This window comes from Kogia breviceps, chromosome 1 (genome assembly GCF_026419965.1).
Source record: "Kogia breviceps isolate mKogBre1 chromosome 1, mKogBre1 haplotype 1, whole genome shotgun sequence".
Classification (NCBI taxonomy): Eukaryota; Metazoa; Chordata; class Mammalia; order Artiodactyla; family Physeteridae; genus Kogia; species Kogia breviceps.
In genome coordinates, this window is record NC_081310.1 from 44,132,146 (window position 1) to 44,155,692 (window position 23,547).

The 23,547-nt window shown below is 37.2% G+C and overlaps 1 protein-coding gene across 2 annotated transcripts in view; it reads right to left on the minus strand.

Moving 5' to 3' along the window:
* The window catches only part of RALGPS2 (Ral GEF with PH domain and SH3 binding motif 2), a 170,445-nt gene that overhangs the window by 114,883 nt on the left and 32,015 nt on the right, over positions 1-23,547 (minus strand). For both annotated transcript variants that reach the window (XM_059056341.2, XM_059056327.2), the window contains exons 2-4: positions 14,424-14,561; positions 8,995-9,099; positions 7,879-7,929 (exon numbers count right to left, since the gene is read on the minus strand). In XM_059056341.2, coding sequence (XP_058912324.1) covers positions 7,879-7,929; positions 8,995-9,099; positions 14,424-14,480 — 213 coding nt within the window. In that variant the 5' untranslated portion in view covers positions 14,481-14,561. The remainder of the gene's footprint in view (positions 1-7,878; positions 7,930-8,994; positions 9,100-14,423; positions 14,562-23,547) is intronic.

Below are 23,547 nucleotides of genomic sequence, written 5' to 3' on the forward strand. Positions count from 1 at the left end.
CTAGGGAAGAAAATGGTTCTGAATTGTGGGCAGAGGGGAAAAAAATTCTGCTTCCAGAGAATGAGTGTTACTTTATAAAAGTTACATTCTTGGACTGGGTAACAGACTTTTGCAAAAATAACTCCAAACATGATAAACAATGGAAGACAATATGCCTGTAGGCTATACAGGATAAAGCCTTGGAATTGTCACTCATCAAACTCAAATATTGAACAAGTATTATTCAAGCACTATAGATACATCAGTGAAAAGAGCAGACACGTTTTTGCCCTTGTGGAATTTCCATTCTAGTGAGACCCCCAATCTCTAAGAACTTGACTTATGACTACCCCCAACAATTATCACCTCCGTAAGACTTCTGCAGTTTTGGTCAAAGTCCTATTTATTACTGATTGACAGCTATACTTAACAGAAGCTCTTACTCTGAAGTCACCCCCCAAAATTATTCTACTTCCAGGAATTTCTCAAAAGACTTAGAAGGTATTTTATTTTATTTATTTATTTATTTATTTATTTTAGGCTGCGTTGGGTCTTTGTTGCTGTGTGCAGGCTTTCTCTAGTTGCGGTGAGCAGGGGCTACTCTTTGTTGCAGTGGAGGCTTCTCATTGCGGTGGCTTCTCTTGCTGTGGAGAACCAGCTCCAGGCGCGTGGGCTTCAGTAGCTGTGGCCTGCGGCCTCAGTAGTCACAGCATGCGGGCTCTAGAGTGCAGGCTCAGTAGCTGAAGCGCATGGGCTTAGCTCTGTGGCATGTGGGATCTTCCCAGGCCAGGGCTTGAACCCGTGTCCCCTCCACTGGCAGGTGGATTCTTTTTTTTTTTTTTGCAGTATGTGGGCCTCTCACTGTTGTGGCCTCTCCCGCTGTGGAGCACAGGCTCCGGACACACAGGCCCAGCGGCCATGGCTCACGGGCCCAGCCGCTCTGCGGCATGTGGGATCTTCCCGGACCGGGGCACGAACCCGTGTCCCCTGCATCGGCAGGCGGACTCTCAACCACTGTGCCACCAGGGAAGCCCTAGCAGATGGATTCTTAACCACTGTGCCACCAGGAAGTCCCCAGAAGGTATTTTAAAGGTCAAGTAGTCCATAATCCCTTATTTCACACATTTAATTTTTTTTTTTTTTAAGAAAGGCTGAAGAGGGCTTCCCTGGTGGTGCAGTGGTTGAGAGTCTGCCTGCCGATGCAGGGGACAAGGGTTCGTGCCCTGGCCCGTGAGCCATGGCCACTGAGCCTGTGCTCTGCAATGGGAGACGCCACAACAGTGAGAGGCCCGCGTACCACAAAAAAAAAAAAAAAAAAAAAAAAAAAAGAACGGCTGAAGATATGAAATAGGTTGTATTACTGGCACAATCTATAGATGGCAAAGCTGAAACAAAAAGATATGTCTTCTGGCTCATTGCTTTTATGTTTTGCCACTAACAATTATCTTTTGGGATTCAAAGGGCTTTAAAATAAATTTTAAAGGAAGTGAAATTAAGTAATTAAGAATTTTCTGAGCACTCATTCAGAGAGCTGTGAATGTTGGACACTGATTAAAAAAGAAAAAGAGGCAGCAAAGTACATGGAAATTTACCCTCAAAACTGGTTTAAATTAAAGAACAAGAACAAAAAGACAGCGAGCAACTCTGTGGAAGTGAAAGTTGTAAGGACATATTAACAGAGGGTAAGTGCAGATGATGGACCTACTAACTTATCTCCTTCCTTGTAATCAATATAACTTCAGTGCCAGCAACCATATTATTGTGTTTCCTTCCCATCCCTATCATTAAGACATGTCTACTTATTAGGAGGAGGGGAGAAGAATGAAAAGACTGGTTTTGTGTGAGAGGGATCACTATCCATAGAAGCTTCCAAATTTGGCCATGCTGCTTGGGCCAGTGGGCAAGTGAAGATTCTTAGGATTTCTGTAGCACTAGCTATGGGAATATCAGGGCAAAGTGCTCAGATGAAGGGGGATCCACCAGTATATACAGATAACAGATTGAGCTGAGACCTGTCTCAGGCCCAGCAACCATGTACAGGCACTAAGGAATGTTCATACTTCTAGAGCCAATGAGCTGCAGCCCTGAAAGAACACTGTGCTCTCTTAATAAATATCCTTCAGAGTTGATAGAGAAGAGGAAGGGGAGAAAAGTTATTTAGGAAGTAAAATCGACTGGAGATACTGGAGAACAGAGGAAAGGGGATGCAGGGAGAAGAGAAAAGAATGACTCGAAGGTTTCTGACTGGTATTAAAAAATGGATAAATGGTACAAATCACTCAGACGGGGGACCTTAAAAACTAAAACCAGAGCAAACATGTAATTATATTCCTACTAAGTAGTTTTTTAAAATTACTGGACTTTTCCTTTACCATTAAATTATTTTCATTGGTGAACATGTTTTTCTATTCTTCTCTACCATAAAACAAAAAACTAAGAAACAAAGTGTCGAAACCTGTTCTTTTGTCTTCCTTCACTCTGAGGTAATTTCAAGTGTGATACAAGGTTGGAGAAAAACCAGACTTAGCATTATGTTTGCTTCAGATCTGCTTACTTAAAGATGTGATTTCGTTGGCCAGTCCCTATATAATAAAAAATAATTTTTGACATCTCAAAGATAAGGCCAATAGTTTCTAGAGGGAAATAAAAGGCTTGGAATTTTTCATTTTTCCCTGAGCAATTCTGAGGTAGACAGTGTAACAGACAGGCAGCTAAGCAGCTTTATTCTGAGAAAACAACTGTGCTTCTTATAGCTGCCCCTTTCTTTCTACAAGTTAAGAATACGTTTAGGGACAAAAGTTTAAATAAATTCTGCTTGATATGAAAGACTTGGGAATACAGAATGCCACAAACTGGTAAGAATGACAGGGACCTACTTAGGGAACAGAATTAATAGGAGTTATATATTTTAATAAGTTTCAAATAACTCAGAAATTGCCTCTATTGTAGAAAACTGAGTGAGACCTGTGTGGTTCAATCACCAATTTGCAAGAAAAACAACTAAACCACAAAGTTGGGTTCAGAATCTATAATCTTCAAAGCTCAAATTTAGAACACATTTTATTTCAGAAAATGTGAATAAATCATCACCTGAAATAAAGTTACATGTGGATATTCACACATAATAAAGAGTTCTGATTGAAACAGTTTTAGTGCAACTTAACTAAAGATCTTTTAAATGTTTCATTATATATACATATAGTTTTTTGAGTTTCACATAAAATTATATATAAAGTAGAGACGAACATTGGTATAATGGGCAGAAACATGAAGATAAATTTATTGGGTTCAGTGATGACCACTATCTTTCCATATCTGAGGTTAAATTTGGATTTAACAAAAATAATTCGTTCTTTAGTAAAGTTAACATTCTAATTACATAATTAGGTAGATACCATTTTATGCTAATAAATGAGACTAATACATTAGATTGGCCACCATCATGGTTTAAAAAATCTTTTGTAAAGTTATCAATAGCAAGAGTTTCACATAATAAAGAAACAATATCTGTACAAACAATATGGAAAACAATTTGGCAGTATTTAATAAATTTAAGGATGTTAATGCACTACAACTCAGTAATTAATGCACTAGAGTATAAACATGGATGCTAGTCAATGATGTTAGACATAAGAAGCTAAAGAAGAAAGAAAACAGGATACCACTTACATAAAAAATCTGAAACCTGCAAAAGCACATATTGCTAAGGAATACTTACAGAAAATCTGTATCTAAATGCACAGGAATGATATAGATCAATATTGGATAGTGGTTCCTTCATGGGAGGAGGGAAGAGAGGTGAATATGGGAGGACGCAGAGTGGCTTCAACAGTACTGCTTAGGCTGAAGGTTGAGATGAGAGGTTCGTCTCATTACATATGCCTTGTTGTATGTCTTAAATATCTCAGGATAAATTAGAAAACATTTTTCTGCCAGATGACAAAGTCCTGTTTACGCTGCCAGATTTAATGTAATCTTGATGATTATATGAGATGGATACATCAGAATATTTTGGTGCTACATTGTTTCTTCCAAGGGTTCCTATTTCAATTTTTTAAGACATTCTCTCATTGAACAAACATTTACTAAACACTGTTCATTTTCTCATTCTAAGTACTGAGTTCCCACTACATGCCAGACAGATAAAATAGTAAAAGCAAAATTATCCATCCCAAGTGTCCTCATGTAGCTTAAAACCTAGCAGAAGTGACAAGCAATAAACAAATAAGCACACGATTAACACCACTTTATACCTGATCACACCTTCCTTCTTAAAAATGTCTTTCACTTGGTTCATCAAATTTCACACTAACCTAGGTTTCCTCCTAAATCACCAGCTGCTGCTTCTCAGTTTCTTTGGTTAGCTCCTCCTCAACACTAAATAGGTCCCTTCTTTTCTCCATCTATATTCACTTTCTTGGTAATCTCACCTATGCTTTAAATATCCCTACACTGGCAACTCCCAAACTTACACTTCCAGTCTGAACTGAAAATATATGCTAGTATATATTACATAACTTAACATTCTCTGTGGCTGTCCAACAGGCAGGTAAAACTAAACATGTCCAAAGTTGAACTCAGGCTCTTCCTTCAAAACCTGCTCCTCTGGCCCTTCTCCACAGGCTACACTACACAGCCTATTCTATATAAATGGCAGCCCCAGGAGCTATGAACACAATACTAATAATTTTCCATCTCAGGGACTATCAACTACATGTGTCCGGTGTTAGGCCAAAAACCTTGTCATCATCCTTGACTCCTCTTGCACATACAGTGCCTGACAACTTCTCACCACCTCTCCCCCACACACCCTGATGCAAGCCACCTTCATCTCTCACCTGATCTCCTCGATTCAGTCCTTGGTACCAGCCCCTCCCCACCCCCAGGCTTGCTTCCCCACATACCCTGGTCAGTAGTCAGGAAGAATTACTTAAAACCCAAGTCAGAAAATGTCACTTGTTTGCTCAAAACCCTCCCCTAGCTTCCTATCTTTTTCAGAGGAATGGCTTTCAAGGCACCATGCCATCCAGCCCTCTCTGCTTCTCTCACTTTCCACTAGGATCCTCGCGCTCACTCACTGCAGCTCACTGGCCTTTGCCCTGGGCTTCACGCCTCACACCAGTAATCTTTTCCCTTATGTGAGCATAATAAATGGCTTACAATGGGTAGATGCATAATAAATGTTGGTCTCCTTTAAAAAAAATGCCTTCCTTGATGTTTTTCTTGTCTCTAAAATACAACACACAGTCATATCATAAAGTCATAAAATAAAGGTATAATGAAAAGTATCCAGGGCCATTGCAGACTTGTATATACTACGACAAACACACTATATTTTGTTCCCAAAAGAACTAAGAATGAAACTTATGGTAGTAAATATCAGTACTGTTTTCTCTGCCTGGAACACTCTTCCCCTAAACACCAGTACGGCTTGCTCTCTCACCTCGCTCAGGTCTTTTTCAGAAGGCACCTTTTCAGTGAAGCCTTTCTGACCATCCTATCTAAAATCACAACTCTCACTGCCCTTACGCTGCCCTATCCTCTTCTGGCTGTTCGATGTTTTTCATGACACAGTGCTAGTTCACCTCACTCAAATGTAAGATGAATGAGGGCAGTAAGTACTTACACTTACTTACAGTAAGTACTTACTTACAAGTACTTACACTTCAGTAAGCCAGTGCCTGGCACAGAACAGACACTTAGTAAATACTTGTTGAACCACAACACATAAATGTAAAACTGCAACTGACAAGTCCAGTGAAGAACTAGGTAGTGCTGGGAGAGCCTGTAGGAAGAGAAGAAAAGCTCAGCTGAGAAAGTCAAACTTGATCTGAGAACTGAAGGATGAGTAGCAGTTATCTAGGATGTACACAGGCTCAGTGGTGAGAGGGGCTAAAAGGCCATTGTAGCTAGACCAGAAAAAGGTGGAAAAGGTGTAAGATAAGGTTGAAGTGGGTAAAACTTTGAAGAGATTTGTAGACGATATTAGGATAGTTTGTCTTTACCCTCAGAGTGACAGGAAGCCACTGAAGCATTATAAGCAGAGGAATCCAATGAGCAGATCTACATGTTGAAAGATTACCTTGGCTATTGGGTAGAGAAAGTTTAGAAGGGTCAGGGTGGATGTGGACAGATGAGGTAAGAGGGCACTGCAGTAATTCAGCTGAGTTACAATAGTGTCTTGGATTGGGGTATTGAGAGTAGAGAGGGAATGGATAAATAAGATACTGAGGTTAAAAAAAAAAATCAATGCGGTTGGTGTTAAATTAGATCAGGAAGTGGGGTCAAGGGAATTTTTAAGGTTCACTTCTATGAAGTTTACAAAGCACTGTTAGATGTCCCAGGGAAATAAAAATTTCCCATTGACGTGAAGTTTATGTCCTTAAGTAATAGTCACTGTCTAGATCATCAATGTAAAACCCCTCTCCACAAATGACTATCAAGCACAGCACTTGCAATGTGGCAACTCCACATAAAGATGTGCTGTAATTATACAATATACACTGAATTTCAAAGTCTTAGTACAGAAAAAAGAGAGTAAAACATCTCAATAATTTTTATACTGATTACAAGTTGAAATGATAATTATTTTGGATGCAGTAGGTTAAATACAATTATTAAAATTAATTTTACTTGGGGCTTCCCTGGTGGCGCAGTGGTTGAGAATCCGCCTGCCGATGCAGGAGACACGGGTTCGTGCCCTGGTCCGGGAAGATCCCACATGCCGCGGAGCAACTAAGCCCGTGAGCCATGGCCGCTAGGCCTGCGCGTCCGGAGCCTGTGCTCCGCAACGGGAGAGGCCACAACAGTGAGAGGCCCGCATACCACAAAAAAAAAAAAAAAAAAAAAAAAATTAATTTTACTTGTTTCTTTTTAATTTGTAATGTGGCTACTAGAAAATGTAAAGTTATAGAAATGGTCCACATTATATTTCTACTGGATGGTACTAATGTATGAAACAGAAATATAGTAATTGCAGTTTATTCAAAAGGAAAAAAATATGTCTAAGGAGAAGATGGCTGAACTTCAGGGCAAAAAAATGTAATTTTTATAAAGAATTTAGTTTGCTTTGTTTTGTTTGGGGATGTGAGAAAATGAATATTTCAGTTACTATCATTTAAATACAAAAGCCATTTTCTGTTTGTGCCTTATAGACTAGATTGTTTCTCTTCCTCTGTTGCTAAACTAATGGTTCTATTGAGGGTGCCCTCCATGGTAAGGGAGGAAAGTTAGAAAAACACAAAGTTGTGGAAATGACAAAGACTCAGAGATCATTCAGGCCCATCCTTTCATTTTGTTAAGTGACAGACTTGAGATACTCAGACATTAAGTAACTTACTGGAAAAACACTGGACTAATACTGTCTATACCACTGAAGATACAGATGTTTTCTGTAACATCTATGTTATAGTTGACTTGAAAATACTGCAACAAATACACTATATTTTGTTCCCAGAAGAACTAAAAAAATTTATGGTACTGAATATGTCAGTATTATCAATGACTTAGTTTTGGGATACAAAATCATATTAATATTCTTACCTGATAAGAGTGGAAAAAGCATCAGTTTTTAGAGTCTGAAAGCCAGTTCCAACACTTAGCTGTGTATCGGGGACAAATGTCATTCTGTTTTCTCATCAGTGAAATAAATACTTCAGTAAAGTGATGAAGCCAAATCAACCAAAATGATTCAAACAGCACTATGACTCAACGGTGTATAGCTATGAATGCCACATGAGTTTTTGAGGTCTGAGTAATATACAGATAAGTTACGTCAAAAGCTTTAAACATTTAAAAATTAATATAAAGTGTAACTTATCATTTCTAAAACCTCTTAATTGGGGATACTATAATTCACCATCTTGCATATTTTAAAGGAAAGTTCTTAAAACTACTCACATCTGGTTGAATGGCTTTAAATACTGGAACATCCATTAGTGTTATCTGACCCTGAAATAAAAAGTTAAAAAAATTACAATTTCTGGGAATTCCACAGTATGACATATATTTGCAATTAAAATTATATTCTGTACTAAAACATGTGGAGTACTCAAATCTTTACCAGAAAGAAATCCCAGTTTATAAGGGCTTAAGAAAATGAAAGTTTAGCCCTTATATAGTTAAATATAATTATTTCTAATTATCTCATGCCTATGCATATTTTCTTGTGAGATAAATGAGGTAAAGCTACAAAATAAACAAAAATAATTTAAAAAATTTGAACATGGTCATACATTAAATCCAAATTAAAAAAAAAACTTGGATCTACTGGTTCATAGAGCAGTGTTGTTGTTGTGACTATTAAATAATATCTACTCAAACAGTAATATAAAATATGACATTAATGAAAAGGTATTCTTCCCAATTTATAAGAAGTAACTGACTCTACACTAGTGGCAACTCATATTGAAGGACTTCACATGGACCTATCTCAACTGTGGCTACAGATGTAAAACAAAATCTAGCAATATACCAAGGAATAATATGCTATGGCCAAATGCAGTTTACTCCTGGAATGCAAGAGTGATGCAATATCAGGAAATCAATATATTCTGCTAACAAGTTAAAGAAAAAGATAGCACAAATAAATGAACACTTATATCAGTTAAGAATTAAAAGTTTTTGTAGGTATCCTTTATGATACTGCAATAATGCCTTCAACTTTAATATTTTAATTTATGAAAAAGTAAAAATACTTCTTACATATGTCAATAAAGTATAGTTAGCTTGGGGAGGTGGTATTGGTAGGGATAAAGAATTACCATGAAGGTAAATACTTATTATTACTTACCAAGTTGATAGCGTAACTTACGAAGCTGCTCTAAAAATATCAATGGATTTTCTTACCTTCTCCTGTTCATTCCTCTGCCTGCTCCATTGCTGTGCTACTCTCTCTCCCCATCAATTCCCACATCCAGTTTTTAATCTCCTCTGTTGGGTCTACAAATTCTAACTGAATAGCACCAATATGTAAATTATGTACAAAAACTGGAGAAAAAGAGGTGGGAGGCTTACCGCATATTCTTCTGGTGTAACCTTAAGGACATCAAATACCACAGCATCAAAGCTTTTCTTCAATTCAGAACCTTTGTCACTTAATGACTCAGAACTGCTACTTTTCTGTTAAATTGAAAAAAAAAATGCAGCCATTTAAAAACTGTCTTACAGTTAAGTGTCATGGAAACTAGACTGGCCTTAAAACTGAGGAAGCTAAGAAAAGTGAGTTAACAAATGCTGTAGAAAAGTTGGGCAGAACACACTGCTTACTTGGAAGAGCACTAGGAAAAGGGTCGGGCAACTTGAAATCTAACCTCAACTTTAGATTTTTAGGTTCTTGAGTAAGTTTTCCTGTCTGTTTCCTCACCCTGACATCCTATCATTTCCAACAGAAAAAAAAGATATTATTAATAACAAGTTCAATGATTTTCAAATGGGGTAAAAGAAGTTAGGGGAGAAGGATACACCCATCTATAATTTTTAAAACTAATTTTTATTAAGAAAAAGACAAATTATTTTCCTAACATAAACCACAGGAAAACATTCAGAACTCCATTAACTAAATAACCTAGTCTAGTTTGTTAAGTGAATGTCTGTCTGTGATAGTACAATTGATACTGTTATTATAGTACAGATTTAAGCGTTTTCTGCTTTAATTTTGAATTTGCTGTTGCTATATGCAGAACAAAAGGTGGCTTTTGGCCCTGAAAATCTTATTTCTGTTAAATTTCCACTTCATCTGTACTACAAAATAGAAGTGTATTTTGCAATCAGTTGGCTGAAATCAGAGTATCATCCCTGTAAGAACATTTAGATCACTCTCTGTTAAATGGTGGTAGGATAGCAGGCTACAGTCAGTGGCAGAAAAAACTAACCAAAGTTTCACTTACGGAGGTATAATATTATGTATGTCAACCTATCAGCTATTATACATCAATTTTGAGCACCTGTCATTATGCTTCATTTTTACTTTTTCCTTCCCTTGCAGTAGCAACTAAATATCAAAATCATTACAAAGGAAGGGATCTGTCATTAATTTTGGAAAATTCTCAACCATTATTACTTTAAATTTTTCTTCTGCTCCTTTCTCTTTCTCCTCCTTCTGGCAGTCCCATTATGTACATGCTATACCTTTTGTCATTGCCCCACAGTTCCTGAATATTGAGTTCCATTTTCCTCATTCTATTTTCTCTTTGCACTTCAGCTTGGGATGATACTATTAACATGTCTTCAGGTTCACTGATTCTTTCCTTAGCTGTCTACTGGTCACCTGTCTACTGGTGAGCCAACCAAAGTCACTCGTCATTTCTGGAACGACGTTTTCGATTTCTAGCTTTTCCTTTTGATTCTTAGAATTTCAATATCCCTGCTTCTACTATCCATCTATTCTTGTATGTTGTCAATTTTTTCCATTAGAGCTATTAGCATTATTAATCATGGTTATTTTAATTCTCAGTCCGTTAATTCCAAAATCTTTGCCATATCTGAGTCTGGCTGTGCTGCTTGCTTTGCCTCTTCAGCCTATGCTTTTTTTGTTACTTTTAGCATGCCTTAAAATTTGCTGAAAGCCAGACATGGTTTAGAGGGTAACAGAAACTGAGGCAAATAGGCCTTTAGTGTAAGGGTTTGCATTTACTTGTATAGGAGTTATGCTGTTTACTATTTGTTGTGGTTAGAGGTGCCTTCACTCTCCTCTAGTGTCCTTGTTTTTGTCTCTGGGTTTTTCTAGAAACTCCTCCTTAGATAATTGCAATTCTTTCAGCTGCGATCCTTTACTATTATACAGGAGCCCTGTTGATGTGGTGGTAAGGTGTGGGAAGAGGAGAAGCATTCCACTGCCTTACAATCAGGTACTTTAGTGAGCCTGTGCCCTTGTGCTGTGACCTTAGGTGCTTCTCAGTACCCCAGACTCCACTTAGAAAGTAAGACAGGAAGGCTAGAGGGCCCGGAGTTGGGTATTTCTCTTTCCACAAGTAGGTTAGGCTCTGGTAAAGCAGTCTCCCCTGAGGTCAGGTGGGGAATAGAATGTGCTGGGCATATTTTAGGATGATTACTTCCCCCTAGTATATTTCAAAATGGTTACTTTCCCCTCCCTCTGCTGGAAACAGGAGAGATTTTTCTCTGAACCTCACTGTGAGAAGTTGGTGGGGCTCCTGGAGGTAAAACTCACAAAAGTGGGGAGGGAGACCTAAAACTGAGCCCCAGGAGTTCTTAACTCTCAAGCTAGTCCACACACTGCCTCCAGCAGTTTGTCAACTACAGTAAGCTTTCCTACCCTTTCCTGGCTCCAGGGAATTCTGCTCTTGGTAAACAGTGATTCTCTGTATTTGCGTCTTTTTCCAGTTTTCAGGGCATCACTGTCAATTTGCTCTGTGACATCAGTTCTCTGATAGAGCTAAGACGAGTTATTGATTTTCAGTTTGTTAAGCTTTTTTCAAGCTGTGAGGACCTGAGTGATGAATTCCAAGCTCTTTACATGTCTGAGCAGCAGTCCAAAGTCTCATAAATGGATTTCATACATAGTATCTTATTCCATGTGCTTAATCTCTGTAACTAAGACTAGCTTACAGTATGTTGACAATGTTATTTTATATTCCAAGACTAATATAGAAATTTATTCATGTTAAGCATTCAAATAGACATCAGTTAAGCAGTATATACTAATCCAGTAACTACCAAATAATAAATATATTGTCAAGTAAATACATTCATTTTAAACTTAATTTGGTAATTTTCTCCAAGTTTCTAACTCATTCAAGACAAGTGAGCAAATCGTAATGGCAATCTTATTGCTTATCAAAGTCAGTAATCATTTTCCTCTTTTCCTTGTTACAAGCCATTAGTAGAGGCTTTAAAAATTGAGTGATGTGCTTCTATCTGCTTTCCCACTACCAATAAATAAGCTGGTAACAACAAGAAGCTAAGCAGTACTGAGACATAATGTGCACTAAGAGCATAGTAGTAATTCTTTATTCACAACAAGACTGAAAAACTACTGACACTTCTAAATGTCTGAAAAAAGTTCGCTACCACTCTACTGACACCAGAAGCTTAAACATAGGTTAAGTCTAGAAGGCAGAGACAGGAGGAGTCAATCACCCATCAAGTACCTTAAATACTTGTGAGGTTTTCACATTTGTGAGAAGTTTGCATTTTGATATGTTAACACATCTTTATTTTAAGAGAAGGCAGAAAAACATATATTTTTAATTTTATCTTCTTGCCACAGCAGGAGGACAATTTAAAAGGCTGACTTCCCCCCCGCCTCTTACTTCTCATGTACTAAATTATATTACTCTGAGGTCTGATGTAATTCATCCACTTTCAGAAAGGCCAACACAATTTTTTATACGAGTGAAATGATCTATTTTATTTAACAAAAAATTGTGTACTGTTTCCTGTAATACTAGCTCATATGTTTCAGGATACAGTCATAAACATACTATACATATACACATACATTTAACATAGTCAAGAAATATGGTCATAAATATATCATGTAAATATACATATATTACAGACATATTTACAAACATATATAATCCCTGTCTCAAGGAGGAAGAAAAGCTATGTATAAATTTATGGAAAAAATTATTAAAAAAAATTTTTTTAAGTGATAGTTTCAAAAATCAGAAAGCTCCTATCTGTTTAGGGCATCAGGAGAAAACTTCCCTACTTTTTAGAAATAGAAAAGGCTAAGGGTTTATACAAACATCAGCAAGATGTAGTATTCTTTCATTAGAATGTAAATTTCACGTAGAGAATTAGTAGCAGTTAAATCCATTAGAAAGAAATTTAGGCTCATTTTGATGAAAGTCTTAAATGCAGGGCTGAATGTATATTTAGTTAGTATTTAGTTAGTAGGTAATGAGAAACCATGGACAGTTCGGGAATACAATAAAGTATAACAGCTGTATTTTAAAAATATTAAAATTGAATTACAGTCAAATGTACCAAAAACAGCAGAGAATAGAAGTGCAAGATCCAAATAAAAGGCCACTATAACATTCTAGACAAGAAATAATAGGGCTTCCCTGGTGGTGCAGTGGTTGAGAGTCTGCCTGCTGATGCAGGGGACACGGGTTCGCGCCTCGGTCCAGGAAGATCCCACATGCCGCGGAGCGGCTGGGCCCGTGAGCCATGGCCGCTGAGCCTGCGCATTCGGAGCCTGTGCTCCGCAACGGGAGAGGCCACAACAGTGAGAGGCCCACGTACCACACACACACACACGAAAGAAATAATAAATGATCAAACTAAGATGGTACTAGTAGAAATAAGGAGTAAAGGACTAGATCTCAGAGATAAGGTGTGGTGGACAGGCTCCACCCCCCTGTGTAATCCTCTCCACTTGAGTGTGGGCAGGATGAGATGGCACTCGATGATTACATTACAGAGGATTCTAACTTCTGTTTTGTTAGAGGACTCTCCCTGCTGTGATGCGAAAATGGCTGTGGTAGGCAAGGGGAAGCAGGTTAATGCCAAATCTACAGACCTCAACTTTGAGGCTAAGGAAATGGTGATGCTACTAACAAAAGTCAGAGAAAGGGGGGTGCCTATCTTCTTTACAGGTAGTGCAGCAGAAGAGAAACAAAGTAACCTGATTTTGTTCATATTGTAAGTAAAAAGTCCATCCATCAGAAATGCTTAATAAAATTCATAAGGGAAGCCAGAGCTAGAGTTAAAAATACAGAAATCATACTCCAATAAAGATGTTAAAAAATACAGAAATCATCTAATAAGAAAAATAATTGAAACTACTGACTTAGAATATTTTCAATGACAGCAAGGACTAAGTAATTGGCTTGGGCAAAATGAAGTTATCAAGGAACTCTGAGGTCAAAGCGTTAAAGTGTCATAAACATTTATTCTCATCCTCTATGGTAAGAGTAAAATAAAGGAGAAATACAGAAGCTAAATACTAAAGTTATTAAGGAAAGCAGGCAAGTACCCTAGATTTACAGACAAAGCAAAAAAAAGGGGAGGGGGGTAGGTGAGCATCTCCATCTTTAACACTCTGAGCTACATCACCAGAGTAACCCTTTCAACATTCCAGCCTAATGGGTTTTTGAACTCCTTCAACGGGCTTGGAATCAGGGATCTGACAGTGTCAATATTATGTCATTCTTTGCCCCACTTGTACTGTTGCCCTCAAGGTTCATAAAATGTAAAAACACTTTATAAAAAGAAATTCTATGCATTCTTTAAAACTAAACCCAAGAAAGGGTTTTAAGTAATCATTATTTGTCAAGTATATAAAGTAGGTAGGGATGAACTCCTAAAACGTACAATGAACACATGGATGGTACAATGAAAATAGTTTTTTGAAAACTGAAAAATCTGTAACCCTTTTTCTCAAGCTCTGATTTACATCTGTGACCAATCATAATGCTTAAAAAATTAGAATGCCAGGTAAGAAATTTTACAACTAAACTTTTTAAATGTCTTACCTCAGAAGCAGTAGCAGCAATATTAACACTGCTTGCCTGCCCGTTCATCAGGTCCATGCTTCCCACATCAGTCCCTGACGCTAGTTAACAGCAACAGAAGACTGCTTCACGTCCAAGGCCACAAATACATTATTATTCCTGTTAAAAAACAGAAAACGTTAACTGTGTGTCTTATTGGAAGTTTAAGAAAAGAAACCCATGCCTGTCACCATGCCAAGAAATAAAATACTTCAAATTTACTAAACGCTATTTTTCACTTCAGTTAAATCACTAAATCCGGTTTGAGGACAATCCTATTATGCTATTTTCAAATGATCAGAAACACCAAATGGCCAGTGTTCAACACGTTGCTGTTATATTCTTTATCAGCAAAGCAAAGGTATAATTTTTCATTTATTGTGAGAAAAATTCAAAAGCTTTTTTAGTCTTAAGAAAATAAAAAGTGTAAAAAACATGTGGCAAAGTAATATATGGTCTAACGAAATAAATTTTAGAGATCTAAATGACATCCCTAACTCAACCATACTGAATAAGTTTAGCAGTGTTGATAATGCAGTTTACGAAGATATCACGAATAATTAAAAATAAATTATTATGGAGCATGTTATAAAAATACCACAGCACATGATATATTTATTTGTATAGGGCTTTAAAGTTTACTGAGTATCTTTACTCCATTATCTCACTGATCTTCACAACTACCAATAAGACTAATTAAGGAAGATATCATTATACTCATATAACACAAACACAGCCTCTGAGGACACAGGCTTGTAAATGAGGGGTCAAGAATAAAATTCAAGTCATCTAAAATTCTAGTCAAATATTCTTTCCACACCACCATAGTTTTTCCACTTTCCTGGATGTCAGAATGTTTACCTGAGAGTCTAATCCCTTTCCACAAATAACCTGCTGTATTATCACTGTGTTGGTAACTTCACCTATCTAGGAGGGAATTTCTTCCTCTCTGTAAAATGACACAAATAAACAGAGTAAGGTCCCTTTCCAACTTTAAATTTCTATGATATTTTTCATAAGAGAAATGGTTGTGTCTATAAATTAGGTATTTAAAACTATATCCACTTTTTTATTGAAGTGTAATTGACTTACATTATTATATTAGTTTGAAGTGTACAACATAGGGATTTGATATTTTTACACATTACAAAATGACTACCACAATAAGTCTAGTTACCATCTGTCACCATACAGAGTTATTAACAATACTACTGACTATATTCCTTATGCTGTACATTACAAAATTATACCCACTTTAAAAACTTAGTTTAAAATATCAATAATAATTCTCTTGAAATGCTAAGTTTCCTCTCTCTGGAGAAGCAATATAGGACAGTGATTTAGAAGCACAAACTCTAGAAAAAACACTGCTTAAGTTTGAACCCAGCAAACTGTTTGCCTTTTCTGTGTTCAATTTCGTTACTACATAACAGAGATAGCAATAAGTACCTACTTCATAGAGTTGTGGTGTGGTGAAATTAATTAATATATTCAAAGCACCTAAAACAGTGCTGACACATGGTAAGAGTGCTATTATAATGACACACACTTTGGCTACTATCTAATGAATCCACACAAAGCTTAAATTCAAGGGAGTCTTCTAATTAAAGAAGACAAAAACCTTAGAAATATACCTCTCACAAAATACATGTTGGTGGGCATAAGCAAAATCCTGATAGCAGAAATAATGAATGAGAATGCCTAAAATATGTTTCCTAGATGTAGCAAAACATGTTGCTGGTTTTCAAATGCTTAAAAATTATTACTAATGATAGCAACCTTCAGTCACATCTTAAATTTATCTTCGTTTCTTCAGATATACCCTAAGTACCTGCTAAGAGCAAACCATTGTGCTAGAATTTTTTAAATGAGAAATACATTAGAAATAATGATTTTTTAAAAAACCATTTAGAAAACCAATATGAAAATGAATAGAGCATAGAAATACTTTAATTTCCTTCAATCTACAGTATTTATTTTATAAACTTCATTTATTCTTATTAAGAATCTTATTAAGAATCATTTATATTTACAGTACTATACAAAATGAACTTGATAATCCAAATTCTCTCTGAAGGCAACACTCAATTTGTAATGAAATGTCTTCAAATAATTTCATTTCATTCCACATTCTATGCCTGATTTAGATATGAATTCATAAATCAACAGTGCCCCCTAGTGTTAAGAAAAATTAATCAAATCGTTAAAAAAATGTATCCTTAGTCTAACTTGTGTATCAAATATATAAATATTATGGTTAATATCTACTGAAAAAGAGGTAATACACCAGGAATAAATATTAATACATTTGTAAACTATTAACAGTAAAGAATAAAGTTTTCCCTGCCTGCTTTTAATCAAAATGTCATTTAAATATCCTATGAAAATTGTCATATTAAAACCCATTACATGAAAAAAAAGTACAGCAAAGCATACCTCAACAAAAATCTTATTCATAATTACTTACAAATGTACTACATGTCAGTATTTAATACTGTTTAAGTACAACAAAGCCTCATATGATACCATAAAAACACTGCAAGTCCTAAGAGACAGGCATGGGTTTATATTTTTATAGTATGTGCCCCAAGACCTTTCTGTGCTTTGCACACAAAAAAGTTCAAATTAGGTAAGTCAAATATATGCCTTAATATTATTTACTTTTCCTAGTGTTATGTATAAACAGCACAATCATTCATAATAAACACCAACATCACAGCAGCTCTTTTCTTAATGAATTTATTATTTCCTCTTCTCTTCTGAAACTTCTAAAGACAGTTAATCTGTCCTTTAAAAGGGTTTAAATACCAAAACAGGCATAGTACTTCAATATAATCCCCAAATAGGAAATCTGAAATGTGTAGATTTACCTCCCCTGCTTGAGGTCACAAACTAGATTATTTAAACTGCAGGCACAATCATTCAGTCTCCTAACTCCTCACTTTCTCAATGGTATCCCCACAAAGAAACCAATGCTTTTTAAAAAAGTAAACAAGAGGGTAAAGTTAAAGTGACAACTTCTCACTAATTAATCTCATTTCGTAGTACCAGTTCTTGTCTAAAATAATTCATGCTATCATCATTAAGAATATTATGCTAAAGACATTTAATAGTTTTACAAAATATGCTCTAGAAGAGCTAAGCAACTATAAGAAAAAAGGTAGTGAAATGCAATTAATTACTGCAATTTCTTTGGAAACATTCAGATAATACAGAATTGATATGCTTACACATGTTGGCTTAAAATCTCAGTACCAGAAATTCATCTTACTAAAACTCTGGAGGGGACTTCCCTAGTGGTCCAGTGGGTAAGACTCTACAACTCCCAATGCAGGGGCCCGGGTTCAATCCCTGGTCAGGGAACTAGATCCCTCATGCATGCATGCTTCAACTAAGAGTTCGCATGCTGCAACTAAGGAGCCCGCCTGCCGCAACTAAAGACCCAGAGCAACCAAATAAATAAATAAATAGTAAACTGCCAAAGCTGGGACACTCGAAACTTAAAAAAAAAAAAAAAACCTCTGAAGAAAAAAACTACATAGATAAAGGTTATTTAATCAAGCACTATTTACAATAGTGAAAACCAGAAGTGACTTTCATGCCTTTGTATATAACCACATTAAAAAATTCAAATAGACAATTATAAGAAAAAAACATGAAAACAGAAGTGACAATTTCAACAACAGAAACTGAAGCTTATTGTAAACTTACAAATTTCATGAGAAAAAAAAAAGTAACAGGGTAAAGTTAAAACAACATAATTGCAGCTCAATATTTAAAAGTTGTTATAGTGCTTGGCTCTCCTTTAAAATTTATTTTAAAATAAATGTTAAAGCCATTTTATATGACACTCATGGAAGGCCCAAAGATTTAAATGGCTGTATATCATATAATGTATATCATATCACTTTCAGCATTTGTGACACTAAGCTAAAGTTGCACTGCCTTCTTTATTTTTTTATCTAAGAAAATTAGAGATTAGTCTCAAATTCCCCAGTATTTTGTTTCAATAATTACAGCCATCAAAAGTCTGATGATGGGCTTCCCTGGTGGCGCAGTGGTTGAGAGTCCGCCTGCCGATGCAGGGGACACGGGTTCGTGCCCCAGTCTGGGAGGATCCCACATGCCACAGAGCGGCTGGGCCCATGAGCCATGGCCGCTGAGCCTGCGCGTCCGGAGCCTGTGCTCCACAATGGGAGAGGCCACAACAGTGAGAGGCTCACGTACCACACACACACACACAAAAAAAAACGTCTGATGAGTAACGACAACAACAAAAAAAGATTTTGTCTTTGACATGATCGATACTGAGCTATTTTGACAAAAGTTTAATAAAAAATGTGGTTGCCTCTTCAAACCATTTCTGCTATAGCACTAAACAAGATACCTTTGGTATTTGCTTATAACAAGTTCAAGTTATTACAAAAGAAATTAAAAAGAAAGGGGTTCTGATGAACATCCAGGGTTATAAGAGCTCCCCAATGCCTCCCAGAGAGAGGTCATTAGTCTCCTTCTTTTATGCTTCTACTGCTCTTCTGTCAGAATTCTGTTGCTATATTTTCACACTGATATATTTATGTGTCTCTCCTTAATGAACTTTGAGTTCCTTGATTTTAAAGACCTATATTTAAAACAAAACACAGCAGAAAAACCATTATTTTTCATCTTTGCACTCAGGCACATAAACACAATACTGACCTTAATTGCCTATTTAATCTGGGAAAGATGAATAAATGACTGAACAAAGCAGTTGTTCACAGGATAGCATTAGATAAATGCCCAATTAACAATAAAAGTATAGGGAGAATGGCAATCAAATACTCAATACACACAATACTACACACATTTAAAAGAATATGATGACGATTTCTATTTCCAGCAACATGGTTGAAAAGCAACGTAAAAATCTTAGTACCACAAGAGAAATTTAGAAATGGACTTTGACACCAGTTGGACAGAAAAAGCAACCAAGAGATGAGAATGGAATTGAGATGCACACACTCCCCACGCCAACCCATACACACACACTTTTACCTAGAATAAAGCTAGAGAGACTGATAGTCTACCCAATCAGTGATAAGATGGTCTATAAAAAAAAAATTCTGGTACATCAAGATAAGAAACTTGTGTGTCTTGGCCTGTGTTTACCACTGTGGCTGGTGGAAGGTGTCTACAAAATGATAATTTGTAATCCTAGGCATGCTCCAGCACAGACACAGAATTTGAATTTATACTACCAGCATGGCCCAAGACCTTCAAGACTAGAAATTCAAGTAAAATGTTCACAAGCCAGTGAGACTCCTGGAACCCAAGGCAGATGGAGGGAACAAAATTTGGGGGGCGGGTCAGGGGGAACATTCCTTCAACCCAGGCAATGCAGAACTCCCGCTGCCCCCCCTGCCAGCAAGCTCAAAATAGAAATTTACCAACTCTATAAGCAAACAACCCACTACAAGTAAAAGCAGGAAACACAACAATCATTAGGATTATCTCTTGAGAACTTTAGATGAAAAATTATCAGATACAGACTATAAAACCAGATTAAAGATTAAAGCCAGCGGCCTTAAAAGAAGAAACTGAAAATATAATAAGACCTTATTAAAAAAAGTAAGACAGACATTTGTAAGGGAACCAAATAAAATTTTTTTTTTTTTTTTTTGATACGCGGGCCTCTCACTGCCGTGGCCTCTCCCATTGCGGGGCACAGGCTCCGGACGCGCAGGCTCAGCGGCCATGGCTCACGGGCCCAGCCGCTTCGCGGCATGTGGGATCTTCCCAGACCAGGGCACGAACCCGTGTCCCCTGCATCGGCAGGCGGATTCACAACCACTGCGCCACCAGGGAAGCCCTAAAATTTTTAAAAAGAAAAGGAAGATAGAGTCACTGGAGAATTAAGCATCAGATTAACACAACTAAAGAGAGAATTTGTGAAGTAGAAAAGAGAAATGAAATTATGCAAAAATTCTAACAAAGGCTTAATGATATGTAAAATGTGAAGAAAGACTAAAGAAATGCAAAATAGAATAATATCTAACACGTCTAAGAGGAGTTCCAGAGGAAGAGAGATAAGGAAAGGCAACATTTAAAGAGAGAAAGGTTGAGAAGTTTCCAAGATATGGGGAAAGACATATATCTTCACATTAAGGAATCACAAACTTTGAGCAGGATAAATAAATAAAAAGAATCATATTCTATATACAGCATTTTAAACTGGAGAATACTTATTTAAAAAACAAGTGGGGGGCTTCCCTGGTGGCGCAGTGGTTGAGAATCCGCCTGCCGATGCAGGAGACACGGGTTCGTGCCCTGGTCCGGGAAGATCCCACATGCCGCGGAGCAACTAAGCCCGTGAGCCATGGCCGCTGAGCCTGTGCGTCCGGAGCCTGTGCTCCGCAACGGGAGAGGCCACAACAGTGAGAGGCCCGCATACCGCAAAAAAAAATAAATAAATAAAAATAAAATAAAATAAAAAATAAAAAACAAGTGGGTAAGGTATTTTATTTACATAGGAACAAATTGAATGGAAAGCTTTTCAACAATACCAAAAGACACAGAAGAAAATGAAATATTTTCAAAGTGCCAAGAGAAAATAACTGTCAACCTAAAATTCCACACCCAGTTAAATTCTCATCCAAGAGAAGGCAAAATAAAGACATTCTTTAGACACAGAAAGAATTTACCACAAAATTAGTCCATGTAGCAAGCAAGTAAGACTGTTGTAGTTTGTACCTGAAATACTAATTTATCTTGAGGTAGAAAAACTTGTCCTAGTTTCTGTTTAACTTTGTGTTGAATAAAAGTAAAGTCAGGAGTAGAAACAGTTATGTTAACCAAGACTGTTAGGATGATTAATGATTTTAGATGACTGTGAAAATGTTTAAAAGTTTTAAATTAACCTCTATTTAATAACTATTTTTAAAAATAATAACTTGCTTTTATGTAAAAAAGAAAAACTACTTCTTTTATAGACACCCTATCATTTGTTTTATACATTAAAATACACAAAATGGTACAACAATAACAAACAAAAGCTAACATTTATGGAGTGCTTATTATCCAGGTCCTGCTCTAAGAACTTTTTCATTAAAAATTCACTCAATTGGGCTTCCCTGGTGGCACATTGGTTGAGAGTCCGCCTGCCAATGTAGGGGACACTGGTTCGTGCCCCGGTCCAGGAAGATCCCACATGCCGCCGAGCGGCTGGGCTCGTGAGCCATGGCCGCTGAGCCTGCTCTTCTGGAGCCTGTGCTCTGCAACAGGAAAGGCCACACACACACACAAAAACAAACAAACAAACAAACAAACAATGCACTCAATCATCAAAACAAACCCTATTAAGTTATTATATTATACCCCATTTTTAGAGATGAGCAAATAGGTAACTTGCCCAAGTTTACACAGTAGGAATAGGCAGCCAGAAGGGAGGGAAAAAAGGAGGACAGGTGGATAGAAAAACAAAAGACAGGAAAGAAGGATAAACTGATGGATAGGAAAAAACTAGGACGGGGGGGCGGTGGGGGAGAGACAAAATGAGGGAAGAAGGGAACCAGAGAAGAGAACCTAAAAGGTTGTTATTCCTCTGAGCAGATTTATAAATGGCTAGAGGGGAAAGAGCAGAAATGAGAGAATCGGAGAACGCTACAACTTGTTAAGCAGTGATTCAGCTTCAAGAGTCGCATGATTTCTACAGGAGAAAATGATGTATAGGTTTATAAAGAAACAGGTTGAAGAGTATGAAGAAAGGGTAAGTAAAAACCATCAAGGGTGCAAATTTAAAAGTAAAGGTGGCCCAGAGAGAAGGTATGATGTGGACACTGACCTGCTTGGTGGGGAGAACCTTTCTGATGAGCTCTGGAAAGGTTCAAAGAAGTGACAGGACCAGACTGCAGAGGGTCTCAACTGTCAAAAGGGGGAATTTAAATTGGAAGGGACAGGCACTAGGAACCATTAAAGGTTTCTGGGTAGGGAAATGACCTTAGGAAACTAAAACTAGTATTTCAAGGATTACCATGCAGGGGTATGCCACCGGGCTTTAGGGAAGGTGAGTAGTAAACAACACTCCCACCTTTTGCCAAAAAAGCAAAGCACCTGAAGTGATGTGCAGGCCCCTTTCCCACCCAGGCTTCTGTAATTTCTGCTCTCCAGGACCCTCTCCTAGTCTTCCAGTTGTATAAAACTCCCATGATCACATTCTATCCTCTTAACTTCTATCACCTTCATCCGCCATCACCATTCTAATTCAGAATCCCTGACGCCATGAAAATGGCAATCTCAGATGATATTTAAAAGAAAAAAATTTAGGGCTTCCCTGGTGGCGCAGTGGTTGAGAATCCGCCTGCCGATGCAGTGGACACGGGTTCGTGCCCTGATCCGGGAAGATCCTACATGCCGCGGAGCGGCTGGGCCCGTGAGCCATGGCCACTGAGCCTGCGCGTCCGGAGCCTGTGCTCCGCAACGGGAGAGGCCACAACAGTGAGAGGCCCACGTACCAAAAAAAGAAAAAAATTTAACAAAATTCATATTAATTTGTGAATGCTGGTCCCACCCACCCTGAGGGGTAGTGAAAGCAGTTCAGTGGGAAAAGCATAAGTAAGATACGGAACACTAATTCCAGGACTTTAACCAGGTATGTGATGCTGGGTAAATTATGTAATCTCTGAACTCTGATTTAATTGTTTATAAATAAGGGACAATAAAATGTACCTCAGAGAGATTTTGTAAGAATTAAATGAAACCATATAGGAAAAACTCAATGCATCTAAAAATGGTAGAGTATAACAGCAAGAACACAAATTTTGGAGTTGGAAAGCCCTAGGCTCAAGTCCTAGCTTGGGCACTACCAGCCAGCTGTAAGGCCTTGAGCAAGGAACTTTCCTAATATTTAGGCAAAGGCTCACAGTCCATCTATCAGTAATGAGGCTTTAAAAGAACAAACAGCAACAAGCAAAACAATAGGAGAGGAAGGGGCAGACCTTCTTCTAAATAGAAGAAGGCAGACCTTCTAAATTCCAGAAGCATGTGAAAATTACAATATAAACTAATGAATTAGAAGAACTAAGTAAACTATGCATCTAAATGAACCATTTTGAAAGCATATTTTGACACA